At 41.9% G+C, this 22,950-nt stretch overlaps 1 protein-coding gene and 2 long non-coding RNA genes across 6 annotated transcripts in view; 2 read left to right on the forward strand and 1 right to left on the reverse strand.

The window, feature by feature from the left end:
• On the forward strand, positions 1-18,124 carry LOC106935106 (uncharacterized protein C14orf132). The gene is made up of 2 exons (XM_015015419.1): positions 1-480; positions 16,732-18,124. The coding sequence occupies exons 1-2, from the start codon at positions 454-456 to the stop codon at positions 16,966-16,968; spliced, it is 264 nt and encodes an 87-aa protein (XP_014870905.1). The 5' UTR covers positions 1-453; the 3' UTR covers positions 16,969-18,124.
• LOC106935109 (uncharacterized) lies at positions 14,076-15,124 on the forward strand. Its single transcript, XR_001421838.1, has 2 exons — positions 14,076-14,611; positions 14,779-15,124. It is a non-coding gene; the product is annotated as an uncharacterized LOC106935109 (long non-coding RNA).
• LOC106935107 (uncharacterized) overlaps positions 17,836-22,950 on the reverse strand; it is a 27,126-nt gene continuing 22,011 nt past the window's right edge. The window contains exons 2-4 of one of the 4 annotated variants that reach the window (XR_001421835.1): positions 20,282-20,523; positions 20,078-20,187; positions 17,836-19,431 (exon numbers count right to left, since the gene is read on the reverse strand). This is a non-coding gene — a long non-coding RNA (uncharacterized LOC106935107). Of the gene's footprint in view, positions 20,188-20,281; positions 20,524-22,950 lie in introns of all 4 variants that reach the window. The other 3 variants (XR_001421834.1, XR_001421833.1, XR_001421836.1) reach the window with 3 other exon arrangements.

Raw genomic sequence — 22,950 nt, forward strand, 5'->3', positions numbered from 1 at the left:
TAGTTTGGTATTTTCATTTTATTTTATTCTTTATTTTGGAAAAAGCTGCTGCTGGAAAACAATAAATTTTAATGTTTTATTTCACACATGTTGATTAGAGGAATATGGATGAGTTATTATGAGGAACCAGAGGAAACAGAGACAGGAGGACTCACACCTCCTCTGTTATGATGTGACAGCCCGCCTCCTCCTCTTCCTCCTCCTCCTTGTTTCTCTTCTCCTCCTCCTCCGTGTCTCTCCCACATCTCTCCATCACTCCGTGAGCTTCGCCTCTCCTCCTCTTCCTCGGGGTTTCCTCCTCAGACTCAGCACCATGTTCCTGACGTGAGGTCGGTCAGCCTGAGCGGTCGGTGTGTTTTCGGACCGGCTGGATGCTGTGAGCGGCGGGAAGGCAGAGCAAACCTTCATCCTCCACTGAGTGCCTTTGTTCGGAGCAGCAGCAGCAGCAGCAGCATGGATCTGTCCTTCATGGCCGCGCAGGTCGGTGGCTGATCTGAACTTTCCTTTAATTAGTCAGCTCTGATTGAATGGGTATGGCTGGCCAGCAGGTCAGAGCGCGCGCACTTTGTCAGCCTTCCGGTTTCCTGCTCAGCTCAGACGGAAACAGTTCATCTATTAATAACACCGATATTGGCGAGCGGCGCTATTTTTATAATATTGAGAGCAGATTCCTCTGAAACTTCACCAGGTTTCTGTTCGCTTCGGTTCTGAGGAGCAACAGCGTCTTAATACTTTCTAATGTTCCTGTTTCTTCTTTTGCGGGAGTAATTAGGCTAAATTACAGTAATTGGTGCGAAAATTACGATTCCTGCTTTGTATAATAATGCTCTTCATGTTGCATCTCGTGTGGAGGAAGATGAGGAGCATTCTGCTGCGCTGGTGTTTTCTAAGCCATCATGTCGGTTTGTTTCCTCATCCTTTCCATGAAATCCCTCAGAAAGTGTCAGAGGAAAGTATTTTTTCCCAGTTGGATTCCCCTTCCCCACCTGTTGCTGCACACTGTCAATCAGCTGGCCCAAATAAAGCCCCTCCATGTTTCCTCTTTTGTTTACATGAAAAACAGATATGGATGTTCAGAAATATTTAGTTGAGAAAAACAAACTGTAATGATGCAGAAACCAGAGCAGCTTCCATCTGTCCTGTCCTTTATTATATATTATGTCATAATTTGGCAACTTTTCCTTTGTCAGAACTGCAGCTCTCAATATCAAAACTTAGAAATATATAAAGAGATAACTGGTAGAAATATTCACCAAATAATCGGTTTTCTTTGTTTTGCTACATAAATCTTTGAAAACATTATTCCAGTTTGTCTTCTGCAGGTTTTGTTTTAGCATTTAAAGTTTAATTAAAGCCACAGACTCATTCATTTAGCTCAGACACGGAGAAAAGAGATTTTACAGCTGAAATATGTCAAGATATGTAGGCAGCTACAACCACAGGCTGACTACCAGAGCAGATAGCTTCACTAATTACTCAATGAAAAATAATCTACAGTTACAACTACTACAAAATGGTTGATAATTTAATTTAATCTCTGTTTTAAAATCAAAATATCAAATGTTTCAGATATTAAACTGTTACAATTCAATATCTTGAACCTGAAATATTTTTTTTCTTTAAGGTTTGTGTGCCTCTCGTACCGACTCGTTTCTGTTTTTAAGTTTGTCTCCATTAGTGCCTGGTTTTAAGCCCCCTCCCCCCTCGTCATGCCAGCGGTTTGCTTCACTCCATACTTTCTCCATGCAGCTATTAAGGAGCTCATTGCATTATTTTTTTCTGCTCAGGGCTTTTCTGCAGGGCCAAATCTTTCCTTAAATCAAGGCCGTCTAAATGGAAATGCATCGGGGCGTGGGCTCATCCGAGAACAGAGATGTTCTGTGAGACCTGCTGGAAGGAGAGCTGGTAAATACTCTGCTTCCTGCACGGAGGACAGAGACCAACACATGAAAACTCTCAGAAACATTTGAACAAATGTAACTTTCACTCATGTTCTCTGATAATTCAAACAGAAACAGGTGAATCTGAAACCTGCAGGCGGCCAAAACAAGATGGAGGTATTTATTAATCATGACTGATTATTTGTTTTTAGTAAAGAATTAAAGGAAACAATCAGACTCTTCTGCAGACATAGTTGCTCTTGAATTGAAAATCAACAAGACATTGTAACTTTTTGACAGATAGACAGATGAAAAGTTTTAAATAATGAAAAATAAAGACTTGCAGAGTCAGGAAGGCAGCAGGACGTGGAGCTGGTGAGAACAGAATCCAACAATCAGCAAAACAGAACCAGGAGCTTAAATACCGAACCGGTCTGACAGGAACCGATCCGCAAAAACACAAAACCAAACAGTTTAGTGACAATATCTCAGTACACTTGGAATAAGACAAAACTAACTTACAGGCAACTTTTCATCAAGAAATGGGAGCTTTTCTAAAGTCAATAACTCCTTAATACTGACAAACAAGTTCTAGTTTCACTGGGAGATTATTTCACCTACAACATGGACAAATGTTTTGGTACAAGTGAAATAATCTTCATGGGGAACTTTGTCATTTTGAGAGAGCCAGACTTTCAGAGGATAACAGGAAGGCTGTGAGTCTCATGAAGATGGTGGGAGTTTGTCACGAAAGACCAAAAACATTTTAAATTACATCCTGTTAAACACTTCTTAACGCTCTTACAGATGAATCACAAAGAGCATCAATTCATTTCTTTCATTTTAGTTGTTAATGTTATTTTTTTAAAGGAAATGAAGGATCATAGTTCATTGACTAATTTTACACAGAAGGGATTTAAAGATGATATTAAATGACAATAGAAAAATACATTTAGCTGCAAACAGAACCACATGCTCAACAAACTGAAGCATTTATTATCGCAGCACAAACAGCTGATTAAATGCTGCCTGCAGCTGCTGGCAGAGGAAGCTGTTTGGTTTTTACCTCTGGGTGAACTTCAACTCACAAATAAGAACTATTTTCCTCCCATAGATCTGTAGTTTAAAAAAAATCAGATTTACTGAAGGTCCAAACTGTTTCCACAGCTGGTCGCTGCTGCGGCTCATTAAAGATGAAACCTGAATGGCCAAAGCAGAAGAGTTCAGAAACAGTTCAGCTTACCTGACCTGGAGGTGACTGCCTGGTTTCTCATCGTTTAAATGTTAAAGACTCGGCTGGCTCTGCTCTGCTCCTCCTCTCTGTTTTATGAGCCACTTCTGAAAAATCATTCTGATTTTATTCACAAGAGTTTTCTGACTCTGGAAGTGTGATTTACATGTTTCCCCTGAATATGACGCAGTAATCAAACCGACCTAAGCTTCATATGTCTGCAGTCTGACTACATGCAGAGGTTTCCTCTCCCTGTCTAAATCTGATGTCTTCCTTCAGTATTTCCACACATTGTTCCTGTTCTGGGATGTGAAGTGTCTTTCCTGCATCATGATGCTGCCACCGCCGTGCAGTCATTCTCAGGCTTTAAGCTTCTCTCTTCTTCCTCATTACATCCAAACATTTCACACTTAGTTTCATCAAACTGCAGGACGAGTCTTTAAAAAGATTTTTATGGATCTTTTGGAGTTCTGGCCTCTTCCTGTCTGATCGCCTTTCTGCTCATTTCAGTTTAAAACTCGTTTTACTGATTAACCTTCAAACCAGCTTCATGTTTTGTTCACACATTTCAGACCTGCTCATCTCCGGACACAGAGCTGACCTGAATGGTTTGATTGTTGGACATTTCTGGTCAAACTTCAATATAATTGTTTAGATGAACAGAAGCTTCAGGTTTTCTGCAGCTTTTCTCCTGGTATCTTTGCTGATTCCTCTGGATTTTGCCAGTTTGAAGGATTACATTAAAATTTAGCCACAGGTGCATTTTTCTCAGATTTAGTTAGAAAAGAAAAGTTTTCTATTTTATCATGAATTAAAAACATATTGTTGAATTTCCCAGCAGTTTATAATTCTGGATATTGTAATTTTGTAATAAATTTCTGTTTTGGACAGTTTTCAGCTGAATCCTCTTACTTTAGTTTTCTCCAGCCTGTTTATGATTTTTTTCTGTTCATTTCATTTTGTTTCTGTGTCTGTTCACCTGATCTTGATGCCTATTTGATTTGTTTACATCACCATGAAAAAACATTAAAAAAGGGAAAAATCAGAAGTCAGAGATGAGAAATGACTCGTTAACTGGAGGAAGTTTCCTTCCTGGCGCCTTGGAAAATTTCACAGTTTTTTTGACATTGAAATAGATAATTTCTCTGCTGTGGAGTTTTGTGCCCAGAAGTCACTGAAACTTTGATCACTTTTAAAAAAGGAGTTTTTGCTTTAACTTCTTTTATAGATTTTCTTCCTGTTAGTAATAAAGAACCAGCATTTCATTGGAGAGATCATTGCTGCTGTGGTTTACACCAGCTTCCATTTAAATCTATTTGAAATGAAAATCTGTTTTTGAAAATGATCATGCAGTTAAGGTTGGGAGCATGCATCATGTGCGTCCTGCTGCAGACCAAAGCTGGCTGTTGGGCTCTTTTATCACAGAAACTTGGGGAAATGCTGTCTGTACAATATGTTTGTGTAATAGTTTTCCTTTGGCATTAATGCCTCAGTAGTTAAAATAAAAAGCCGTCATTCATCAGGCTGTAGCTGCGCCTGATGGGTGACAGTCACTGTGGATGCTCAGCTGAACCCAGTAAATTATTCTTTATCTTTCAATTAGACTTCATCCTCTGGGGATGAAGACTTTAATGTTTCTGTTCTGTCTGCTTTCTTTTGTAAAGCTGCTTGACCTCAGAGTGTTTGCTGAAGTCAGATGAATGTAGAAATGGTAGAAACAGAAACAGGAGACAAACTGTCACCGGATCTGAGTCCAGCAGAGAAGCTTCTGGATTCGGCGAAACGTGATTTTAACTTTAAATTTAATCTGAGGTTAACATTTCATCCTCCACGCATTACAGCTTCCACTCATGACCTATTTACCAAAACCGTGAAATAAATGGTTCTGTGATCCGAGAGCCTCTGACTGGATGGAGCGTCGGCATGAAGACGGGAGCTTTGTGTTTCAGACCTAGTGGAGGTTAACTCTGACGTGTTTTGGACGGGACTCGTTTCCGTCCTGGGTTCCTGCCAGACTCAGCCTGCAGGTGTTTCCTGTCCAGATCAGGCTGACTGGCAGCTCTGGACGTCTGCTTGTTTCTCACACAATAAATAAAAGTCAGACCCATGCAGAAAGATTTTTTCTCCATCAATCCGTAATTTTCTGACTCAAACAGAAATGAGAGCAGCAACATGTTGAGCTTTGTGTGGCAGTCCATCAGCATCTCATCACTTCCAGTCATGTGAAGAATCAGGACGCTCCATTACATGTTCAGATCTTTCTAAGAAAATGTTCACATAATACATATTTTTATTCATGGAAAATCGATTTAATTACAGTTAAACACCCAAACTGACCCGTATTGAACTCATTACATAAATGACCAGAAACATCAGTTTCTGGTCATTTCATTTTACCTTTTCACCGTAAAATGAAAAGGTTCCTTTGGATCCATGTCTTGGTCCAGTTGGGTCTTGGTGGATTTACTGCCGTGTTTCGGATCATCGTCCTGTTACAGGATCCAGTTCCGGTTCTGATTTTATTTTTATAGATAGTCTCATATTTTCCTCACCTTCTCTCTGATTTACAGCAGATGGTGAGGTTCTGCAGACCCAACCATGACACTTCCACTTCCATGCTTCAATGCATGTGTGTGGTCAGGGCCAGATGTGTCCTCTGTCCTGGAGTCCAAATAATCCAAATAACTCAGGGTTAGGCTGTTTTTCCTCCTGATGGTCCGGATGATGTGGTTCTACTGGAACCAGAACTCCATCATCTGCTGCACCTCCAGCTGCTGTGGCTCTGAGTCAAACCAACCTGTTCCCCTCCTGGCCTGTGGGGGCGCTGCACCAAGAACCACTGAAGGAAACGACACAAAAACCTCTGAAGACGCTGAGAGCAACTTCCTTCTTCACCAGATGGAAACAAGATGGAGGCGTCAGGTTTTAGCGGTTGGAGGATTTCTCTTTAGGCTAAAGACCAGGAGCCATTTCTGCTGCTAGTGCTAGGCTAACATGTTAGCTTTGGTTGTATTTACCCAGAATGCCCTGTGCTGTAGTCCACTTCCTGTTTTTGGAGGGTCTTCGGTCCGCTTGGAGTTCATATTCAAACTGAACCAGAGTTCACTTCAGCCGAACCCAGACCGAGGCTTGGAGGACCAGAGTTTGGTTCTTTGGTCGGTTCCGTCTCCCCACCTCCCCAAACAAACTGGACTTTGTAGACAAACGGACTGGAGTCGGATTAATCCTTAGATCAATGTGAGCTGCAGTCACTGTCAGGATTGAGCGTTTCTTCTGGGGTTAAGGAAGGCAGACAAGAATAAATGGAGGATTATGGAGGTGATGCTTGTCGCCATCTGAACTTCCAGCTAACTCTGGGAACCCCTGATGGGGAACTGGCAAGACCACTTTGTGTTTTTTACTTTGGTGCCAAGTTTCATCTTAAAACAGAAAGTCCTTGAGGGCCGGTGCCAGCTGAGTGGATGATTAAAGGTAGTGAGACACGGAGACAGGCTGCAGGCTCAATAAGAAGATTTGTTTGTGCACCACTGCTGCCTCGTATGAAGGCAGAATACAGAAAAGCGAGTTCAGTAGTTCACAAATGAGATTATTTTCTCGCTAAGCAGTCTTTCTGAAAGATCAGCTGGGCTAAAGCCTAAATCATGACCACCTTTGTTCTCGGCTGCAGAAAAATATTGAATTACATAATCACGTTATCTTCTCACAATGTGTTTATGCCTCGACTGACCCTTTTAAAGACCTCCTGGTCCCGGTAATTGGAGGTTATTTGAAGAGAGCAATAATGGAACTGCAGCCTTTTCATCTTTAGGAGTTCATTTCCCTTCAGGCCAGCGTTCGCTGCAAACATCTTTTTGTGAAAGCTGTTGTCTTGACAAACTCAACATTCGCCCTGATTTTCAAGTCTTCTTCCTCTTTTATGACCCTGAAGAGCTGTAGGCTGAGAAAACATCCATGTGTGCCAAAGGAGAGCGAGATTGTGATTGAAAAGGCAGAGAACAGCCCTGAGAACGACCGAAGAGGAAAACATGCAGCCGTTGTTGTTGTGAAGCTTCACTTCACTGTTTGGTTACCAACTGGATCCCAGTTCTGAATCCGTCTGGGTATAAATGAGTCGGTTTCCTCTGAAAATAACCGGCTCCTGAATGTCGCAGCACGTTTTCCGTCTGCGTGTTGATCTGTGCCTCAGAGCCGCTCTGCCTCCAGGACAGGGTCCCTGTTTCACACCATTAATGGAACGTCCAGTTCACCATCGCTCTGTTGCTTCATTTTTTAACTTCTAACACTTCACCATGTACGGTTCAGAGGTCATGGACGTCCAGCTTGACCTTCACAGCCTGAAGTCGTCTCATGTTGCCGTCCTTCATAATTCTTGAATTTGATTGTTGAGCCGTAGCGTTGAGCAGCCTGAGGGAACCTCTATGGGCCGGACATGCAAACAGACCGGTCTGAACTGGGTTCAAACCGGTCTGAACTGGATTCAAACCGGTCTGAACTGGATTCAAACCGGTCTGAACTGGATTCAAACCCGTCTGAACAGGATTCAAACCCGTCTGAACTGGATTCAAACCCAGCTGCAGCACCATCTGCAGCTGATGCTGAAGCCTTCAGGCTGGTGCAACTAAACGTTTTTTAAAGGGCAGATTTTTCATAATTCATTTTATTTGTTGTTTGTTTATTTATTTTGGATACTTCAAACATCTTCCAGTCCTAGTGTTAAATGTTTGTTAGAAATTAAAGTTTATGGAAGGTTGTAGAGATTGTACTTGTATTATTATGCCATTATATTACTTGAAAATGATACAATATTATCATTTATCTCAATAACTTTTGAATTGATTTATTGTTAAAACTTTGAAACACAGTTTGTGAAAAATTTAAATTGAAAACTTCTCTGGATTTTCTCCTGCAGTCGATGGAAATCTGCCAGGATTTCTCTCGGTTCATTTTGTCTCTGATTCAGGATAACTGATCAGCAGCAGCAGAGTCCAGGGACCGGAACGGACTGGACCGGACCGGGACAGACGCTGCAGAAACCCTCACGGTTTCTCTGTTCTGTGAATTTCGCAGTCAGATTTATCTGCCAATCTTTTGCACCTCAGTGACTTCGTGTTGCACAAAGTCCTGCGATGATTGAAACGGAGAGCAGAGGAGGAAAGTATGAAGCAGTAACATCTGCTGCAGTTCCCTGTTACACTGACATTAATATTCTGAATTATGCATAATGATGTGTGTAATATATTACCGACTCATTGAGAGATGATTTTCAGATTTTCTGAAGCTGTTAGTGATCAGATCAGATGTTAGAGAAGCAGAAGGTTTAACCTGTCAGGCTGCAGGTCGTTGATCTTCATCGTATTTCCTGTGGTTTCCTGACATCCTCCATGTCGGCAGATCCAGGCTGTTGTTAGACTCTTCCTCTGCTTTCAACATTTCTACGACCTGCAAACAAGATGACAGAAATCATTTGTTGTAGATCATAAATGCTGTCCATTTTCTATAGCTTTTTTTTAATCACAGTGTAACTTCTGTCTTTTGACTGATTCCTGGAGAAAATCCTGCTCTTAGAGTCTCAGTGTGACGCTGGGTTTGATCAGGACGGTTCCCCAAAGCAGGTCGGACAGACGCTGTCCCTCTGATTCCACTTATTTATTACTGGACTTTGTTTTCAGGAAGCTGAGGCTGTGCAGCACTGCACTGCAAAAACACAAAATCTTACCAAGTATTATTGTCTGGTTTCTACTGCGAATATGCCAAAGAGTAGAGAGAAATCCTCCATCTTGTTTCCATCTGGTGAAGAAGGAAGTTGCTCTCAGTGTCTTCAGAGGTTTCCTGTCATTTCCTTCAGTGGTTCTTGGTGCAGCGCCCCCACAGGCCAGGAGGGGAACAGGTTGGTTTGACTCAGAGCAGCTGGAGGTGGAGCAGATGTTCTAGTTCCAGTAGAACCGGGTCGACCGGACCATCAGGAGGAAAACTCTCTAATGAACCTGTGAGGTTTTTACAGAACAACTGAGCTACTGCATTTCTGCTCAGATTAAATTACACAGGATTTTATTCAGGGGTATCAGGGTAAAGCGAGGTCAACACAAATGCATGCCACACTTTTAAGATTTTGTGAAACCTTAAAACTATTCCTATTTTTGCACGACATCATGAAGCAGTCTGTCTCATCCATCACTATAGTAACAGCTGATTTTGTGACATTTTGCTGTATTACAGTCTCACAGTAAATTTCTGCCACATTCACCTGAAAAAGCTTTGAAATATTAGATCTTCCTGCTGGACTGATCCCAGCTGTCACTGAGAGAAACGCAGGAGCAGCAGACCCCCCACTCTTCAGGGCCGCTCTCTCCTCTTTCTGTATTTCTGCTTCTTCCCACCATCAGATTTATAGAAGCTGTTATTTTTCCAACAGGCTGCAGCTTTTTATATTGAACTCAAGACAAATCAGAATGTTCCTCTCATTTCAGGCGCATGCAGCTTTAATGCCCATCTGATGAATCAGGCACTTACTGTTGAGTCAGTTACATTACGTATGGAAATCATTGGGCATGCTGCTGTTATGCATGAGTGGAAGAGGAGTACTGCAGCTTTGATTTCCTTTTTCTACGTCTTTAATTTTTTACGACGGCACTCGGAGCTGTGAATCAGTTCATAAGTTGGATTTCAGACTCCAGCTTGCAGACGTTATTACAGGTCGAACCGCTGATGTTGCTCTGAGCCTCCCTGAGTAAAGCTTCTCTATAGAAGATTTTAAAACCTTTTTAATTGTCTGATTGTTTCTGTCGTTGCAGACAGACCCTGTGGTGGGATTATGTGTTATCAAACATGATGTTATGATGCTGGCTGCATATTTCAGGGCCCTGTTGTAAACATTGCGTAACCCCTGCAGCATTTGTTGCTGGAATCTGTTTAACCAGCCAGGTAATGCAAACATATTCATACTCCATTCTAATTTTGAGACAATTTCTCTTCATTAGATTTGAGTTCTGTTTGGCTGGAGCAGAAAAAGCTTCTGGAATAAAAACTGCTTGCTGTAATAAGCATCCATCTCCGAGCCTGACAGGCTACCCATCCATTTATTCATAACACAGACTGATGGACAGAAGGCTGGGGTAATAAACATGAGCCTCGTGTTTTCCTTCTGAATAATCTGTGCACAGATTGGCTGTTTTTGCATTTTGTCACATTTTCTATAAGCGGCTGTTGGTCCAAACGGTGGCTAACGCTAACACACAGTGATGTCAGCGTCCATCCAGAGGGACGGGCTGCTGGAGCCACTGGACGCTTCCTGAGATCTGAGATCTAACTGGGCCAACATGACACATGTGTGACAAACTCATGACAGCGACCCGACCCGCCTCGTCCTGCATTGAAACACGCACAGCCTGAGCCCGACCTGCAGCGCAGCTTTACGGGGAGCCCTGGAGCGGCCGGCCCACTGACTCATCCTCACAGCTGCTGACCAGCTGGAGTCGGTTAAGAAGTTCTGGATGGCTTTCAGAGCGTCCACACCTCCTGAACCTTTGCATGTTTTTTCACAGTGAAACTCCAAACATCCATCTGAAATGTAGTTGAGCCTCCAGCGCCACATTTTGACTTAAAAAAACGTCTAAATAATCAGAGTCCAGCCAACTCTGGAGGAGCAGCAGGTCACAGAGGAGGAGGGCATCAGATCAGGCCCGAAAAAGTTTGAACTTCCTTCCTGATTCTAATATTTGCAAAATCTTCAGACAGAGTTTGTAAGTTTGCTGGAAGATTTAACATTCTGCAGCGAAATGCAAAAGAGTTTCACTGCAGCATTTAGATGTTTATATGAATCAGTTTAGCTGCCTCACACCTGGTCACGTTTTGTGTTAATCTGTTACACGTCACCATGGTGACCATCCAGAGAAAACTTTAAAATATTAAGTTACATTTTTTAATATGGAGTGTCCTTATTAAAGCTTTGGCTCAGCAGCAGAAGCATAAATAACTCGGCTGTTTGGATGATTATGATAAAGTCGATCTCTGATTGAAGTTTGATTATGGAGGGAAATTAAAAGTGTGAGAGGAATTATGTTGCAGTTTGTCTTCAGTTCCTGATCTGCCAGTTTCCTGTTTCTCCTCCTCGTTCTCCCAACAAGTTTGTTGTTGATAGATCACAACCTGTGGTTGGAAAGTTTCAGGTTTTATGCTTCTGCTCCTGGTTTTTTATGGAGAACTGGTGAGAAAAAGTGGTTCAAATAAGGACAAAAAAATACTTTTCCACAGACCCGTATTTCCATCCACCGTATGCAGGCTTTGTCTCACAGCAGCTTCCTGTCAGGTATAAATTGAATCCATGTTCATCCCCTCAGTTTCTGTTTCCCCTGATCTCGTCGTTTTTCTGTCCAACGGCTGCTGGCTGCCACCGGAGCTCTCCTGATTAATTATCTCCCCTGGTAAATGAGAGGAGTCCTGCAGGCGCGTCTCACTTTCATTTGCTTACACTAATCCTGGGGCTTTTCAATTACAGCTGCTACAGTTTCTCCTTCATTCCACAGGGAAGCGTTTAGGAGGCAGGGCATGAATCAATATGATGAGAAAATCAATGAGGTTCATTATCAACATGTCATGAATAAATGCAGGAATCTTTGATGGCTGTTTCTGTGTTAATATCTATACTGGACCTAATTAATGAATCAGAAATGCAGCTCTTCTTAATGCGAGGAGTAAATATTGTATAAATATCAGATTTATTTGCTGCTGACCCTGTTTAGGGTTTTCTATTGTAAGAAAACTAAAAAATAATAATAATAAAACAAACATTCAAAGATATCTCAACTATTTGGTAACAAAAAAACCCCCAATAACAAACATTACTTTTTACTGTAGTGCAATCATAAAGATCAAAATTTGTTTTATTATTTTCCTCTTTCCATGCATCTGATTAATCAGAAAAATGTGACTTTTGTAAATAAAATACATTTTGTTGAATTGTATTTCAGATTCTGGTCCATTTGATAAAAAAGACAGGAAAAGGTTTCACTGATATTTTCCCAGATTGAAGTTTGTGCTCATTAGATAAAATCCTTATGGAGGCCTTTTGCAGGCAGTCATGAGTTCATGTTGTGTAAATATGCAATGACTGACTTTGCAAGTTGCTGTGGTGGTTGAAAATTATAATTAGGAATGTAAATATTAATATAACCACAGGAGGAAACCTGATGCTGAGGAAGGCAGTAATTAATGGGACATGATATTAAGAGAAGAGAAGCAGATGAATGAAAATCAAACTCAGTTTTGGAACCAAACCGAGCCTGAGCTCCAGGTCAGGAACCGATGCTGAACGCATCAGTTTACTGGAGTTAAACTGAACGTAAAGTAAAACCTTTAAGCTGAACACTGCCTGGAGAACCAGAGCAGCATCGAGGCTCGGCTGCTGGTTCTGCTGGTTCTGCTTTCAAGCTGTTCTGCTGCTTTTCATGTTAAATTTTTGGAACAAACTCTTAAAATTTTTATGATCATTCTTAGAAGCAGAAATTCAGGTCAGCTTTGCTGCATAATCCAAATCCTCACCCGAGTGTGGGACAGAGGGAAGGAGTGAGCAGCCTGCTGGATTAGCTCAAGGTTGAACAAAGAGAATCACAAACCGGACCAGGAGGATGAAACAAACATGGACCGGCAGAACCACCAGGCTGAATGAAGCCGCCACGCTTCGACCCGAACATGGAGCCCGCAGAGCGGTCCATCATCTGGTCTCTGGACGGAGACCGGAACAAGGAGTGGGGTGTGTGTGTGTGTGTGTGTGTGTGTGTGTGTGTGTGTGTGTGTGTGTGTGTGTGTGTGTGAACGGTTTAGTAGCTTTCTGAATCAGAAATCAAACTTTAATATTCTCCATGATTAATTGAAACAATAGAATATATTTTTAGCCAAATGATCAACCTCCACATGTTAAGATGACATTCTGCATTTTTTAAGACCACCTTCCCATCGTCCTCCTCTCCGCTCTGACCATGAGTCACAATAATGAGACAGGAAGTAATTTCAGGTCCAGGTTCAGTCCAGAGAGAAACATGAACCGGAGTTATTGCTCATTCGTGTTATTAGAGAAGTATAATAAGTTTTTCTCCGTCACACCAAACTTCTGTTGCTCTGACAGATTGATGGAGGCGTCAGGAGAAAATCACTCAGGCTACTCCTGTACTATTGAGTTATAAGATTTATTTAAAAATGCTGCTGGCCGCTGAGACTGGAGGAAAATCAATGGCAGCAGAGCCGTAAATCTGCCTGGTAACCAGAAGCTTCAACACCTCAGAGATGGAGAACGACTGAGAGAAAAGATTTACGACACGAGGAGTTCAGCCTTCAACATCTGCTCACCGAAAGGCCAGCTCTGTTGTTTCTGCAGCGTTTCCTCATTATCTCTGCTTTAATGGTTTAGATTTTGTTTTTCTGCATTGCTGGTTTGTGACGTCACATCCTGTCGGCTGAAGCCAGTAGATGAAGCTTTATGGTTTGGAACATGAACTTCTGCATCACAACAGAAAACTTTGCTGACGTTCAGGCAGACATTTGGGAATCTGTTGTAAACATCCAGCTGCTCTGCTGGAGAGAAAAGTGAAGCTGAGGAGCTAAATCTCATTACCGTCGTCATCCGGAGCCGGACGTGTTCAGAGTGAAGCTACGCAGGGTTCTGCTCTCTGTGGCCACATTACTGCGTCAGCCAATCAGCAGAGAGCACACTGCTAACAGCTAGCGCCGCTAAAGCTAATCACCCTCCACTGCTTCACTGTAGGGTCAAAGAACCCAACAGAACCACTGGAGCGCTGAGACATCCGCATTTTCTGTTTGCCTCATGTCATAAAAACATTTAATCCAATTAAAACTGCATAAATATTATCTACATCTGATCAGAGCTGGATGCATTTAATTTTATGTTTTTAATGACTTTTAGGAGTATTTTTACTTTAACTTGGGTAAAAATATGCTGAAGTGTTTTCTATTCGTACTGAGTTTAGGTTTTGGATCCTCTGCATCTAGTGCAGAACGCAGCAGGCTGTCTTTCCTTTTCTTCCACTTGTTGCCTCGGCAACATCTGCATACAGGAAACGTTTCCCACCAGGATTTCCTCTAAATGTTCTCCAGTAAATTCATTTTCACACAGTCTGGTCTCCAGAAATATCAAAGCTGAACAATCAAATATTTATTTAGGTTTTTGGTTTGTTCTCATCTCCGTTTTATTCAGAGCACTTCCTCTGCAGACGGCTCACTCTGTGGACAACCAGTTACTAATAAATTAAACATAAATATGAAGAATGGAGACACGGCTGAAAGCGTCAGCTGTCTGACGGGGTAGGAGGCAATCATGACCCCAAGGAGAGGCTGGTTGTTACCGCTCTGCTCATCGTCTCTGAGCAGATTGAAATATAACCATCAGATGGGCTCCGTCCATCAGGCAGATTGATTCATGCTGCAGTGAATGAAGCAGTTTGAAGATCAGCTGCAGCCTGAGAGCCTGAAGGCTGTGAAGTTTAAATGAGTGAGTTCTGAACCCACTGATTGATTTTTACATTGATGTCTTGATTGAAGAAGATTAACATCTTGAGCGTCTCAGAAACGTTTTGATTTCGTTGCTGTATTTCAGTTTCACATCTTTGTGCTGCTGATCCCTGCTGACCTTGAACGTTGCGTGTCTGTGTGTGTCAGAAGCAGAAATGCTGTGACATGGTGAACTAATCAGCACTTCCAGAGCCTCAGTGAGGAGCGGAGCTTCTTGCCTGTCTGCCTCCATAAGGCTCATGAGAGCAGCAGGCGATCCCGGTGTGTGTCATGTCTCTATTCGCCACCAGAAGGCGCCACAGTGAGAGCAGCACGTCGGCGGTGGAACCAGCGAGTCAGAAGCTCTTCCTGTGTGTCAGAATCCCTCTGAGCGGTTTTAGGATTGGTTAGGATGAGTGGGCCGGCTCCGCTCAGTGGCACCAAACCTCAGATTGTTCCTATCAATCATTTCACTGAATAAAACTCACATGCATCATCATTTTAAATGACAAAATACATATTATTATTTCTAACTTTGGCTGCATCAACCTCTTTTCCTTAAGGAAAACCACATGTTTTCCTTCCACTCAACTTTCCATCAGTGGAACCCAGCACTCAGCGAACAGCCAGCTTGGTTTATCAGTCCGTGTCTCTGCTGGTTTCTCTTTGTCTGTAACATAACATCTGAATATTTTGTAATAATAAAACTTTCTTAAAATCCAAACTTTTCTGGTTTCATCAGCTTTAATTAAAACACCTAAAAATAAAAGGTTAATTTTATAAACTTTTACAGCAAATTGAAATAGTTCAGGATTATGTTAAAGATTAAATTATATTTTTACTCACCAATATCTGTTTTTCTGGGATAAATTAAACATATAGATTATTTTTCTAAACAATATAAAGCAGCTTTTTGGGTGATAAATTAAATCATTAAAAGGTAAACCTGAACGACACAGAAAGATGAAAACTTGTTTTTTAAAACGTGTTTTCTTCATCTCACCTGGATGTCTGGTTTCAGCCGGTTTGGCTCAGTTTTCCATAAATCATCTCTGATCTGTTGCCTTCTGACGCAACAGGAAATATGATTTATCCCTCTGTCGTTTCTTTACCTGGATAAATAAAAACAAGAAGCTGTTGAGCTTTTCCTGCTGGCTGCATGATAGACGTCTGTTTATAGTGACACATAAATGAGAAAATAATTCAGACTGCTAAAGACGAGATAGGAAGAAATCTCCAGGAGGAGCTCAAAGTTTAAGTAATGAACATCAGAACCTGGTTCTGCTCTGCTGCTTCTGAGTGAAAATCTCAGAGGAAACATTTTTCATTTCTTTCTTCATCAGAAGTTTTACATCCTGCTTGGCTGAAATCATTTTCTGTTTTCCTTTCACACTCCGGCGCTCGCATCACAAACAGCATTTTGATTAATTAAAGTGTGAGCGACCGTCCATGGCTGGAGAAATCAGGCCATTCCACAGTGAAAACGGTTATTTAGAAGAGACATGACACAGTTTGGTCACGTAAAACACAGAGAGATGTTCTACCAAAGAAAAGGTTTGGTAAACCTCTAACTTATTATTAATGCTAGAAGCGTTAAGTGAGCGCAGCTGGAGACAAACGTCATCCGGTTGGCAGCTGCTGGTTGGTTCCTCCTCCTGCATCCCTGCACTCAGTGGCAGATTGTCTATCAGATCTGGATGTTTGCTGATCTAAGAGCCATAAACACAGTGATGGTCAGACCAAACAGGCTGACCTGGCTGGAGGTGTTCCTGCTCTCCAAAGCTTCACACTCCTGGTTTCTGTCTGTCCTGCAGGTGAAACAATCCCCAGTAATCCATCTCTGCTGAGTAAACAGCTACTTCCTGTTACTTCCTGATAAAAGTCTGCTTAACCTTCTGTGGTTTTCATTTTGGGTTCAGAATGAACTATCAGTATCACACAAACTATCTGTGCCAATTTTCTGCTAAGGCGGGAAACTGAGTGTCCATTTCATGGCAATGCTAAAAGATCATCTTCAATAAAAGCCATGTGGAAAAATCAAACTTATTTGATATATTTTATTGGTTCTGCTGTTTCTTTTTGCCTAAAATCTAACCGATTTGAATCTTTCTGTGGTTCCAGATCCCAGTCATGACTGGGGCCTTCATGGACTCCTCACCCAATGACGACTACAGCGGCGAGCATTCGCTCTTCAACTCTTCAGCCAGTGTCAACGCGGCGGCCTCGGCCGCCTCGGTGCACGGCCAGCCAGACGAGCAGCAGTCCATGTCCAGCGACGCCATCTGGCTGTGGATCGCCATCATTGCGACTATAGGGAACATAGTGGTGGTGGGCGTGGTCTACGCCTGCACCTTCTGATAGACATCCAGATGGTTTATGTGTGGAAACAGAACCGAGGCTCGGCAGAACCAACATCCCCCATGTCTGAACTGACCTTCCTCTGATTCTCACCTGGTTCTGTTATCTGTTTAGATCAAAGGTCTGATCCGTGACAGTGATGTGTTGACTTCGTTGAACAGGAAGGCTGGTTTTCTCAATGCGTCTCTTTAACTGAAGATGTTTATGTTTATATAAGATGGTTATTAACTTTATGTTTCTTTGTTCTGCAATTTGTTTTACTTAAATGTCTTTTTGTGTGTTTTTCCCTGAACAGCAGCTTTCTAGTTACTGGAAAAAGATTAAATTGGGTCCAAATTCTGGTTAAATCTTAAGCATCCATGAAACAACCAGAACGGGTCTGGAGTCATCCAGGTGTTTCTGACATGGACACTGAATGAGCTTCCTCTGTCGGGGTGAAGCCCGGCGCTGAGCTGCTGCTCCACATTTCACAACGTAAAGCTGTTCTCCTCCTGACGGTCCGGTCGACCCGGTTCTACAGGAACCAAAACTCCAGCATCTGCTCCAGCTGCTGTGGTTCTGTTTGGTGTTCATATATGAATTTGAACTGAACCAGAGTTCACTTCAATCAACCCAGAGCGAGGTTTGGAGGACCAGAGGTCAGAGGTCGAATAGTGTTCATACCTCTCCAACCGGACCAGACTTTCTACATGAACGGACTGGAGTCAGGCTAAAGCGGACGGAACAGGGCTGGAAGGAATCCGGGCTTAGAGGTGGAGAACTCCAGCTGATCCAGAAGGTTCTGGATCAGCTGGATGTTAGCAGGATGTTAGCAGGAACTGGATCCACTGGATGTTAGCAGGAACTGGATCCACTGGATGTTAGCAGGACTGGATCCACTGGATGTTAGCAGGAACTGGATCCACTGGATGTTAGCAGGAACTGGATCCACTGGATGTTAGCAGGACTGGAGCAGCACGAAGGCAGCCAGATGACTTCTGACACATCTGACCGAGAGGAGAGAAAAATAACAACCTAAAATCCAAAATGTTTCTCCACTGCCAGCTGAGTTACTGAAGCATCGGTCACTTTACAATCATCACCATTCATAAATAAACACCTACAGAATATTTAACTATGTTTTAGTTAGGTTTAGTTAAGATTTGCAGTTTCAGGCGATAAATAATTAGAAGCACAAATAAAACTAAAATCTTTGAAACTAGTTTTTACTAAATGATGTTAGTAATGTGTTGACCTGAAGAGACTTCCAGAAGTAACAAGGGAAATGAATTAGAGCGAATCTGATGTAAAAGTGACGTAAAACCAGATGTTTAAGGAAAACCTTTCTCCATGTCAGGATTCGGTTCTGATTAAATGTGTTTTTGAGATTCAGCTCTGACTTCACTGGAGCCTGACGGAGCAAAACTGGGTCTGAGCAGCAAAGTCTGTTCAGACACACCGGTCAGCAAAATGTGTGGAGGATCATCCATACCAATGTCAAACCCCATTCATCACAAAACTTATATTTGGAACACAAAACGTTTTATTCAGCAGAGAAACGCAGTAAAACTCTGCAGCTCCTTCAGGTTTCCGGCTCTACTGCTGCAGCTGCAGGAGGCCAAGCATGAAGCTTCTGTTGAAACAATTATTATTATTTAGAAGAAAAAGATTCAGAAAGTGAAGAGCACCACATGTGGTCCAGAAATGCAATAATCAGAAACATCTCTGACCCGTCATATGAAGCAGCAGTGAGTCCCAACGTCTCTTTGTCCAACTCAAACGCGTCAACCAGAAACTCCAGCATTAATCTGCAGGCAGAGACAATTTCTGCTTCTCCCAGAGGAAATGTAATCATTTGGTGAACATCAGAGCTGTGAGGTTTGAATCTGTTTCCTGAAATCTGTACATAGCTTAAAGCAGAAGCTGCCGGGTCGGAAGGCAGGAGAAGTTTTCTGCTTATCGTCTCACATCATCTGGAAAAAGCTGTTTGACTAACATCTCCATCATATAGAGATATAAACTCATCGTAGAAACACTGTACATGTTCAAATATTCATTTACAGGAAACGTCATTGATTACTCTGTTATCTCATGTAAAGACAGTTTATATAAATGTGTCTATAATAATGTGTTAAATATGTGAGTACTTTTAAATGTTTAAAGAAGGACTTTTAAATCTGGTTATTTTTATTAAATAGTTGTGGTAGGAATATTTAGACTGTAAACCACAAACATGAAGCTCTTTTTGTAAAGACGTAAAGCTACTAATAAAGTTTCTGTATTAATGTAAACAGGATTTCCTTGTTGATTAAATTAAGGTTTTATCGTTGGTCAGCAGATGAACAGAGTCAGAATCTCTGGCAGGTTTGACCCGGTGCTGCTCAGACGACCTTGACCTGAAGGTCAAACGGTTCATCCTGAGAGATGAACCCATCCTGCTGGGGAAAGAGACGCTTCTCCTCTTTTATGCTCCGGTTCTGTTGGCTGTTGTGGAACAAACGAGAAGGCAGCTGCAGTTTACAGCAAAACTAGAGAACAAATGATATTATGCAACACTCTGGATGAATGTCTGAAGGCCTGAAGTTGGAGCGCTAAGGAATCTTTGTGTGTAAATTGATATTAGTCTGATGAATTCAGGATGCAGAAGTAGCTGAAGCAATCTTTTTCTTACTGATAACCAACAATCAGACGTTTGGAGACAATTTTCTTTTGAAAAAACTTTGATTTTCTAGCCTTCCAGTTTGTCACTAACTGTTTAAATTAATCACATTATAGAGCAGTCGCTGTTGCTAGTAATATTTTCAAACAGACAAAATCATTAAGCAGTTTAGCCATTAGCATGGTTAGCGCAGCGGTCTTGATGTGAGTAAAATACCTTGTTGTTTGTTTAGCCTTCCTGTTATCTGCTCTCTCTCAGCCATGGACATGTTTTACAATTTAAATACTTTCTTTGACTTGATTGATTCTAAAATATCCTGTGTTGCCTTCACTGACTGGATAAATATATGATTTTTCAGTTTCACCACTTGGTGCTGATTCCAGCTGAAAACTGGCTGGTAGTCTCTCCACTGTTGGCTGTTTGTTGGATCTGAGGCTGAAGCTCCGTTTGTTCCTCGCTGTGCTTCCTCACCCTCCTCTTCCTCACTGCTCCTTTGGTTCCTGTTTTGATCTGTCCGTTGGGTGGACATCTGTAATCTGCACACATTTCTGTTTGTTCATTAATATTCAGTTTATTTAGGGCTAAAAATAAAGGGGATAAAAATGAGACACCACTTTTTGTTTTCTGATTGTAAAATGACTAAACTTTTCCAACCTCTCCTACATCCGTTCCCACCTGGAGCCGGTGACCTGCAGGTTTATGGTTGTTTTAACCAGCTGCCCTGGAGCCGGTGACCTGCAGGTTTATGGTTGTTTTAACCAGCTGCCCTGGAGCCGGTGACGTCCAGGGAAAGCTGCATCAGAAGGATGGAGGTCTGGTCCCGGCTCCACGATGAGCAGCCTGCCTGGCAGCTGCCACCAGCAGAAGCCACTGCAGACGTTCAGCAGCCAACCAGCCGCTGTTCTCACCTCGTGATGCTGAAGCCAGAAATGAAGGGAAGATCTCAGCGGGCTGCTGCCATGGTGACAACAGCCTGTAAGAGGGTTTTTTCCAGCGCTCATCTTTGAAACTTTTCCGTCTCTCCTGTGGGTTTTTTGTTTTCCTCAAACTAGTTTTTGATTTTTGTCCATTAAGCTAATGTTCATGAAGGTTGTGATCTTATTTAATCGTCTACATAAATACAAGAATCACATTTTACTAGTGAGATCCAGCCTTCACAGAGGGTCAGACAGGATTAAATCTGTTATTAACATTTCATAGAGGAAACAGGGTCTCTGTCTTGCTGAGGTTTCCTCCTGACGCCTCGTCTGGTCGGTGAATCCAGAGTGTGACAGGGAACAGAGAGCATTAATGCCGTCTCGGGGGCTCCACCGCCCCCTGCTGCTGCTGCCACCGCTGCCTCTCACTACGCTTCATTACTCTCTCTACACAATGGCATCTCTGCATTTAGAGGGACGGCCGCTGCTCCTTTCACTTAGGAGTGTCGTTGAGGGGAAACACCGAATTTCTCTCCTGCAAAAACACAGAAACCAAAAATTTCACAGCCTGACTTCACAGATAAGGGAAGCCATGTATCAGCTGAGCCTTGATACGCCACCAAAGGGAACTAAAGATGAGGACCTGAAGCATCTAGATGAGTTTTACATTCGTCTTGGTCTCATGGAGCTGAAGCAGAAAGAGACATGAAGCTTTTAAAGCAGCTTAAATAGATGCTGGGTGGGTCTGCTGGTTTCATCATTAACTCTCAGCTGCTCAAAGAAACATCAGCTGGATCATCCAAACATTAAAGTCCAACCTGAAGAACAGAGATTTCTTTAAACAGCAACAAAATCCCAGGCTGCCGTCCTGAAGCTCCTGCTAAATGTTTAATGATAAATTTGTGCCTGTTTAAGGTAATTTACTTTTTATAAAACATAATACATATTTTACTTGCAGTGAATGTTGAATTTAGTGCATTAGCTAAATGTCCAGTGGGTGCAGGCCGTTAGTGATTTAAAGTCAGAACCTTTTATAAAGTTTGCTCACCACTGAGCAAACGAGAGATTTTTTTTAAAAATTATTTAGCATTTTTGTGGTTAAATAAAAAAAATACTTAATTGATCACAAAGGGAAATAAAATAAAAGCAGGAATTAAAATAATAGAAACATGTTATGAAATGGCAAAAACGGTTGAAAATGACATTTTCCTCATTCTGGAGGAAAATTGATGCACATGTATGGGAGGAGGTTTGATATGGACTCAGTTCAAAACAAATAGATTTATTCTCATTTAATTTTAGATATGTGTTTATTTTATATGTTGTTTTTCATCTTAATGCAGTGAAAAAATATGTGAGACAGAAACGATAAACATCATCACATTATCTGTGTCTTAATAGTTTTTCTCCTCACAGATAATAAATCCGTGAACAGCCTCTTTCATTCAGGTCATATAATATTAACCATATGGATAACATATTAATAATAAATCCACTGGTCTGATTACTTCTGACTTTGGCAGATAAACATTTTACTGGCTGCTGGATCAGATGGAGGTTTATTTTTAGCTCAATGATGTTCCTGTTTACAACAGCAGGGGGAGTCAGAGAGCAAACAACGACTCACCGCCACCTGTTAGTTATGATGTCTTTGGTTATTACAACAAAACTCAGCAGAACCACCGAGTTTGACTAACACAAAACACCGATTCTCACTGTGGCGGGTTTTACTCGACTGCGTCGCTCCTGCTCAGTAACGGCTGGGAATCAGCGGGCTGTTGCCATGGAGACTGAAATGTTTTGCTCCCGTTGTCTGATTGGCAGCAGCATCAGTCAGGTCTCAGCTGCTGGCCAAAAAACAAGAGAAAGAGAGAGAGAGATAGAGAGAGAGAGAGAGAGAGAGAGAGAGAGAGAGAGAGAGACTCCGGGGACTGAAGGAGGGAGAGACAGGACCGAACAGATGGAGAGAAAATGACAGGATGACAGAGAGACTCGGACAGATTGAAGTTGTTTTCTGCTCAGTCATAAACACTCCATGTTTCCAAGGTTATTTATAGTTTATGACGGAGAAGACGTTTGAATAAACAGAAACAAGCTGGTTAAAAATAAAATATCTGGTTTCACAAAACCATTTAAGATCTGTTTTGGCCTAATATGGAATCAATGGAAACCAATTTATTTTCACTAACTTTGTCTTTTTTAAACTAACTTTTCAGACATTTCCTGAATATTTTTATTTTGTGTTTGCAGGGTGCGTTATGAGCTTTGGCCAGTAGAGGGACCCACAGGTCTGTTTTATTTACAGCAGCTCGTCTTATGTTCATGTGAATATAAATAATTGTTCCTCCAGCCCGGCCCTGCGTGTTGCATGTCTTCTGCAGAACGCCTCTTTACTGCACGGCGTCCAGAGCTGCTGAATCATCTAAT

The sequence above is a fragment of the Poecilia latipinna genome, unplaced genomic scaffold (assembly GCF_001443285.1).
Source record: "Poecilia latipinna isolate Pla-1442-1.1 unplaced genomic scaffold, P_latipinna-1.0 Scaffold1910, whole genome shotgun sequence".
NCBI classification, from domain to species: domain Eukaryota; kingdom Metazoa; phylum Chordata; class Actinopteri; order Cyprinodontiformes; family Poeciliidae; genus Poecilia; species Poecilia latipinna.

What these genes read in the sequence shown, in the direction of transcription:
- LOC106935106 (XM_015015419.1), top strand. Translation starts at nt 454, where the DNA reads ATGGATCTGTCCTTCATGGCCGCGCAG. An exon ending in TGTCCTTCATGGCCGCGCAG is followed by an intron (nt 481 to 16,731) that starts GTCGGTGGCTGA and finishes CTGTGGTTCCAG; the next exon opens with ATCCCAGTCATGACTGGGGC.